This window comes from Capra hircus, chromosome 29, assembly GCF_001704415.2.
Source record: "Capra hircus breed San Clemente chromosome 29, ASM170441v1, whole genome shotgun sequence".
NCBI lineage: Eukaryota > Metazoa > Chordata > Mammalia > Artiodactyla > Bovidae > Capra > Capra hircus.
In genome coordinates this window covers 26,198,374-26,206,563 of record NC_030836.1, presented here as the reverse complement: position 1 = coordinate 26,206,563, position 8,190 = coordinate 26,198,374, and the positions used below count along the sequence as shown (strand labels likewise).

At 38.6% G+C, this 8,190-nt stretch overlaps 1 protein-coding gene across 1 annotated transcript; it reads left to right on the top strand.

The window, feature by feature from the left end:
• Positions 6,968 to 7,903, top strand: LOC102190940 (putative olfactory receptor 10D4). Its single transcript, XM_005699687.2, has one exon. It carries the CDS (start codon positions 6,968 to 6,970, stop codon positions 7,901 to 7,903), a length of 936 nt encoding a protein of 311 aa, XP_005699744.1.

The following is an 8,190-nucleotide window of genomic DNA, read 5'->3' as shown; positions in this document are numbered from 1 at the left end:
ATTATGAGTTTTGTGAAGGATTTTAGATTTATTGTCTTGTAACACCATTCTCCTATTTCTTCTTTTTTTAAAAAAAATTATTGTAATATAGCTTTTTTACAAGGTTGTGTTCATTTCTTCTGTACCTTAAATTAATCAGCCATACCCACGCATGCGCTAAGCTGCATCAGTCATGTCCGACTCTTTGCAACCCCATGGACTATAACCTACAAGGCTCCTCTGTCCATGGGCTTCTCCAGACAAGAATACTGGAGTGGGTTGCCATTTCCTATTCCAGGGGATCTTCCTAACCTAGGGATCAAACCCATGTCTTCTGTATCTCCTCCATTGCCAGGTGGGTTCTTTATATCCATTCATATATCCCTTCCTTTTTGGATTTCCTTCCCATTTAGGTCACCGCAGTGCACTGAGTAGAGTTCCCTGTGCTACAGTGTAGGTTCCTATCAGGTATATATCTTGAACATAATATCAATAGTATTTATATGTCAGTCCCAATCTCCCAGTTCATCCCACCACCACTCCCCATTTTCAACTTGGTAGTCATATATCTATTCTATACCTGTGTCTCTATTACTTCTCTGCACATAAGATAATCTATTTCTTCTTTTTTGTTTGTTTATTTTAATTTTTTTTTTCATTTTTTGTTGGAGTATAGCCAGTCAACTATGTTGTGATAATTTCAGGTGAATAGCAAAGGGACTCAGCCATTCATATATACGTATCACTCTCCTCCAAACTCCACTCCCTTTTAAATGAATAAATAGATCATAGAAAATGCTTCCTCACATTTGTCTTATTCACTGTTGTATCCACAGGACATGGCTCAATGATCTAGTAAGTGCTATACATGAGTTTATTAAGTGAATGAATGGGTATCACTTAACCTTTTAAATTTGATGTAATTGCATTTTTATTTATGATGAACATAAACATAATTTCAATAACTGGGAAACAGAACAACCATGTACACTGAAATAAATACATATCCTCTTAAAGTTGAGGAAATGTGAAAACCAAATCTGAATGAACTCTAACCACTTTTTCTCAATTCTCAAATCAGTGTTGTGATGGCTGTCATTGCAAAACAGTTAAATCAGTTTAAATCTTTCCTCTATCTAATACTTTAGTATAGCACACAACAAAAAATTTTACTTAAAACATACATGCTCACACACACAAGCAAACACCAGTTCTTAAAATGTGTATAGCGGACTTTTGGACTCAGAGAGAGAGAGAGAGGGTGGGATGATTTGGGAGAATGGCATTGAAACATGTATACTATCATGTAAGAATCGAATCGCCAGTCTATGTCCGCCAGTCTATGTCAAGCATGCAGGATACAGCATGCTTGGGGCTGGTGCATGGGGATGACCCAGAGAGATGTTATGGGGAGGGAGGTGGGAGGGGGGTTCATGTTTGGGAACGCATGTACACCCGTGGTGGATTCATATCAATGTATGGCAAAACCAATACAGTATTGTAAAGTAAAATAAAGTAAAAATAAAAATTAAAAAAAAAATCTCACTCCATCAACAGCACAACAACAAAAACAAAGAACTTGATTCCAAAAACTGGGCAGAAAACCTCAACAGACATTTTTCTAAAGAATACATACAGGTGGCTAATAAACACATGAAAAAATGCTCAACATCACTCATTATTAGAGAAATGCAAATCAAAACTACAATGAGATATCATACACTGGTCAGAATGGCCATCATCAAAAGATCTATAACAGTGAAGGCTTGGAGGAATGTGGAGTAAAGGGAACCCTCTTGTACTGTTCATGGGAATGTAAACTGGTATGGATACTCTATAGGGCAGTATGGAGATTCCTTTAAAATTATGAATAAAATTACCATATGATCCAACAGTTCCACTACTGGGCATATTCCCTGTGAAAACCATAATTGAAAAAAAAAACACAAGTTCTGAAATATTCATTGCAGCACAATTTACAATAGCACATGGAAGCAGTCTTTATGTCCATCAACAGATGAATGGATAAAGAAGCTGTGTTACATATATACAACAGAATATTACTCAACCATAAAAAGAATGAATTTGAGACAGTTCTAATGAGATGGATGAACCTAGAGCCTATTCTACACAGTGAAGTAACTCAGAGAAAAATGCATCTCATATATTCATGAGAATATATGGAATCTAGAAAGCTGGTACTGACGAACCTATTTGCAGGGCAGCAATGGAGATGCAGACATAGAGAACAGACTCATTGACACAGAGGCAGGAAATGAGTGGTGGGACGAATGGAGGGAATAGCATGGAAACATATACATTATCATGTGTGAAATATATAGACAGTGACAATTTGCTGTATGATTCAGGGAGCTCAGAAAGATGCTCTGTGACAACCTAGAGGGACAGGATGGGGAGGGATGGAGGAAGGAGGCTCAAGAGGGAGAGAACATATGTATACCTATGGCTGATTCATGTTGATGTATGGCAGAAACCAACACAATATTGTAAAGCAATATTCCTTCAATTAAAAATAAATTTAAAAAAAACAAGTAACTTGATTTAAAATGGTGTAAAGGACTTAAAAGACACTCTGCTAGGTAAATGCAAATCAAATTCACAATAAGATGTCACTCACAGCCATTAAAATGGCTTTTACTAAAAAAAAAGGTGAGGGGGAAATGTGGAGAAATTGGAACCATTGTGCGCTGTTTGTGGAAACTATAAAATGGTACAGCCACTATGGAAAACAGTGTGGAAATTCCTCAATATAAATTTAAAACTAACATTACCCTATGATTCACCAATTATACTTTTGAGTATAGATCCAAAAGGGTTCTGAATATTCATATTTAACATGAATGGCATGTTCAAAGCAGCATTATTCACAGTAGACAGGTAAGAGGTGAAAGCTCTTCATGTCCATTAATAAATGAATAGTCAAAATGTGGTATATACATACATGAAATATTATTCCCACTTTAAAAAGGAAGGAAATTGACACAATTGGATGCTACTAGATGGATGAACCTTGAGGAGATTATGTTAAATGAAATAAGCAGCTACAAAAAGACAGATACTGTAGGATTCCAGCTATACTGGGTATTTAGAGTAGTTAGACGACAGATAAGAAGGTAGGAAGGTGATTCCCAGGAGCTGGGGAAGAGGAAGATAGATTGTTGTTTAATATATATAGTTTCCTTTTGCAAGATGAAAATGTTCTGAAGTTTGGTTGCACTGTAGAATGAATACATATAATACTACTAAACTGTATACTTAAAATGGTTAAGATGGTAAATGTTATGCTTTATATTGTTTTTCCACCATTTAAAAATGAAGCTCCTTTGGGAAGGACATGTACACATTGTTATATTTAAAATGGATAATCTACTGTATAGCACAGGGAACTCTGCTCAATGTTACGTGGTAGCCTGAACGGGACAAAAGTTTGAGGGAGAATGAAAACATGTATATATATGGCTGAGTCCCTTTGCTGTTCACCTGAAACTATCACAACACTGTTAATCAACTATACTCCAATATAAAATAAAAACTTTTTCAAAAATAAGTACAAAGAAGCCTCCTTATCTGATTCTCACATATCCTGGGATTTTTGAGTTTTCTAGTTCACTCCTTTTTCTTATAACTTCATCTACTCTTGAACCCACTCTTAAATCACTGTTACTTTGTTGAATACCTCAGTCTGGTGTAGGCAGAGAAGAGTCAGAAATCCAGCATAAGGCAGGCTTCAGGGGGTCTTCCTGGAGTTATCATTTGTGTCCTAACTCATTACCAAACACCGTGTAATGCACTTTCTTCACAAGTATTACCTAGTCTATCTACAAAAAGTGCTAGATCATATTACAGAGGTAAAACAAGTCTTAGGGATGTTGTGTAAATTTCTGTAAATTTACAGTCTTTTTGTGGATAGGATAAGGATTCCATCTCAAATCATCATGCAGCTATACTCAATATAGCAATTTTGCTGAAATTCTTAAAATACATATTTGACCTTTTACATAAACACACCAAAACCTCTTACCTCAGCTTTTTTTCCTTTCATCATCTCTGATATATGAGAATATTCCCATATTATCCCTTATTCTTGCTTTAAGCCCTCCAAGCACCCCTCCTTCTTATACGTCCTTTCTTTCCCTCCAGTTATTCAATGCCTTTTCCATTTTCTATTTATTTTTTCTTCCTAGCCTTCCTCACTGTAGTGAAAGTGACAGTCGCTCAGTCAAGTCTGGCTCTTTGCGACCCCATGACTCGAGTCTGCATGACGCTCCTCTGTCCCATTGAATTCTCCAGGCAAGAATACTGGAGTTGGTAGCCATGCCCTTCTCCAGATCTTTCCAACCCAGGGATTGAATCCAGGTATCCTGCATTGTAGGCAGTTTCTTTACCACCTGAGCCACTAGGGAAGCCCTCTCCTGACTCTAATCCTAACCCTAAACACATGGTTACACATCTCAATTTAATGGTGTTTATTCCCTAGTCAAAGGCATTGTTACCATCTTTTTTATTTGGACAGTCTGTACAGTTTTTTCAAGTCAATCACCATGCTTCAAAGCATTAAAGATAATCAGAGATAAATAGGATGGTAGAATCATTAACTTTGACATCCTTTTAGCATCAGTTAGATGTGCAATAAAAATATTGTTTGCTTTTTAAGCAGAAATTCCAGATGTACTTAGAATAACGTAACTAAGTGCCAAGTACAATAAAACACATACTTCAAATTATAGCTTAAAATTCTTTTCCACCTCTTAGCATGCTTCTTCCTCCCTTTTCTCCTAGCTTAGGCCTCTATTTTCCCTACCCTTTGGAGGACTGCCCATTTCTGTGCCACTGTACCCTGTACCCTGGCCACAGAGGTGGGGATGAGATTCAGCCAAGAAAATCAGATTTGAATCTGAGGCTCCCAGAAGTAATGGGCAGCTGAGGCTGAATCACCTGCTGGCAGGGCCCAGAGGATGCACCACAAGTTCTTACTGCTGAGGAGCTGCCCTAATTCCTATCCTTCCATGAGCCTAGTTTTTCAACAATTTCTTTAATTTTCTGAGCTAACCCAGTTACTGTTGCTTGCAATAAATCAATACCATTGCCACAAATAGTAAAATAATTTATTGATTAAAACAACACATACACATGAAAAACCAGTAAATATATCTATAAATGTGATATATGTGCCAAATGAAGTTTTAAATGATTATTCACTGAAGTGTATTTTATAAGGAAACCATAAAAGATTCCCTGTTTAATCAGTTTCCTCCTCTCTCTTTCTGTTTAGGTTTCATTGGTAAGGTCTAATTATATCAAGCAGTTAATTTCTCCCTTGCTTAATAAGAACCCTGACTCGGGGGATTAATACCCAAAGGAAGACCAAGGCTACTTACTATCTCCCGTGTTTGGTATTTATTGCAGTTCATAGATCAGACATAAATTACTATAAAACTGAAAAGCACACTCAGATTTTGACATTCTATTTGAAAGTTATTGAAAAAGACAATTCTGAAGATCTATCAACAGACTGCAAGTTGAAGGGAATTTCGCAGGACAGGGTTACTTCCTTCTTCCAGAGAAGGAAAGCAAAGTAACATTCAATTCAATACCACCAGTCAGTTATGTTCTGTTTGCCTTGTAAGTGCCCAGATTTATCCTTCATTTAAAAAAATTTTGGTTCTCACCCTCTCCTTCCTGTCATGATCAAAATAAAATAAGATAGAGCTAGAGCTAGATGGGGTCTTAGGCAGTAGAATTCATGGGTTAATGTATGATTTAAAGAGCTTACTGTGCTGAAAAAGTTAAAACAAGTTGAAAAAAATATGAGAAATGTTCAAAAGATGGAAATTGGAAAGGAGTCTCTACTATACCTACCCCTATGTCTTCTACTGCCATAAAAGTAGAATGCTTTTTAGCCTGGATCTGGTTAGACTATTACAGGTTTTGGAGACTGAAATGGAGGCTATTGATTACTGATGTGTGCTAAAATCCAGAGCATATGAGTCCTGTTAATGTAATTTTTTGTTCTTTAAAGGCTGTTAAAGATCCCTCTTTTGGCTGGCTTCTCATTGTTGACCCTCATACCCAGGGAGATAATGTGGGAAAGAGTCTGTCTTTTGTATGTGTGGCTTGCATGCGTGCATGCTAATCACCTGAGTCGTGTCCAACTCTTGAGACCCTCTGAACTGTAGCCCACCAGGCTCCTCTGTCCATAGGATTCTCCGGGAAAGAATACTGGAGTGGGCTCATGTGTCCTCCTCCAGGGGATCTTCCCAACCCAGGAATCAAATCCAGGTCTCTTCTGTCTCCTGCACTGGCAGGTGGGTTCCTTACTAGTGTCACCTGGGAAGCCCCTAAAAGTGAAAGTGTTAGTTGTTCAGTCCTGTTTGACTCTTTGTGACCCCATGGACTGTAGACCACCAGGCTCCTCTATCCATGAAATTCTCCAGGCAGGAATACAGGAATGATAGCCATTCCCTTCTCCAGAGGATCTTCCTGACCCACGGATCAAACCTGCATTACAGGCAGATTCTTTACCATCTGAGCCTCCAGGAAAGCCCATATGTGACTTATATGATCATAAGTGATTTTGGACATTTAAAGTTACCTAGTTGTCTTAGGTGAATATAGGAAACGTGGATAGGACCCTCTTGCATCTTTAAATTAGTCCTTTTAAAATCACAAAGCAGCATTCAAAATTAATACAATTTAACAGTGTATATGAAGCATGGAAGATAGGAGAGTTGTCATGTAAGAATTTCTTGGTGAGACTGCAAGTAGAAACTGCACTGCAAAGAGAGATTCAGCATGGAGAGAAGCAGGCCAATCAAGGCAATTCTAAAGGGAAGCACTAGTCTGTTTACATTGAGAATATTTGCTCCATTTCCATTTCATTGTCTTAAACACAGCCAATTCACATACGTATTCGCTTTAACCACAGATTTCTTTTCACAGACACCCAAGAGCTGATCCTCCCATAAACATGAGAAATCACACAGTGGTGACTGAATACATCCTGCTGGGAATCCCTGAGACAGAGGGCCTAGAGACTGTGCTTTTTTCCCTGTTCTCATCATTATATTTGTGCACTGTCTTGGGAAACATGCTCATCCTTTTGGCTATCATCTCTTCCTCTCGGCTTCATACACCCATGTACTTTTTCTTGGCAAATCTCTCCGTGTTTGACCTAGGTTTCTCATCAACAACTGCTCCCAAGATGCTGTCATACCTTTCAGGGCTGAGTCAAGGTATCTCTTTTCAGGGTTGTGCTACCCAGCTCTTCTTCTACCACTTCTTGGGATGTACTGAGTGTTTCCTATACACAGTGATGGCCTATGACCGCTTTGTTGCCATATGCTTTCCTCTGAGATACATGGTCATAATGAATCACAGAGTCTGCACCATCTTGGCCACAGGGACCTGGATGGGTGGCTGTATCCATGCCATTATCCTAACATACCTCACCTTCCAGCTGTCCTACTGTGGCTCTAACAAGGTGAGCTATTACTTCTGTGACATACCTGCCATCTTACCTCTAGCCTGTGGGGATACATCTCTAGCCCAGAGAGTAGGTTTTACAAATGTTGGCCTTTTGTCTCTCATTTGCTTTTTTCTCATTCTTGTTTCCTACACCCGCATTGGGATTGCCATATCAAAAATTCGCTCAGCAGAGGGCAGGAAGCGAGCATTCTCCACCTGCAGTGCACACGTGACTGCAATTCTCTGTGCTTATGGGCCAGTCATCATCATCTATCTACAGCCCAATCCCAGTGCCTTACTTGGTGCTATAATCCAGATATTGAATAACCATGTAACCCCCATGCTGAACCCATTGATCTACAGCCTGAGAAATCAGGATGTTAAATCAGCTCTGAGGAATGCATTTCCCAAGAGAAGCTTCACTCTGAGGAAAAACTGAGAAAAGCTCAAGCTTTGCTGGACAAAGTTGGAGTCTCCATTTCTCAGGACTAATTCTCTTCCGTAGCTTCCAAGGCATGTTGAAATCAAATGTGCTCTGAATGGATCTACCACTTAACCTCACCAAGTTTTAAAGCCGTGTCTGCTTTCATATTTTCCTGTGTTTATAATGAAATATAATTACTAGAGGAACTACTGACATCAATCTTATTCTTGGGCTGCCTGGATTCCCTGCCAGAACTGCCATTCTTCCCCAAACATTTCCTCCCTCGTTAAATCTTTGAAAGA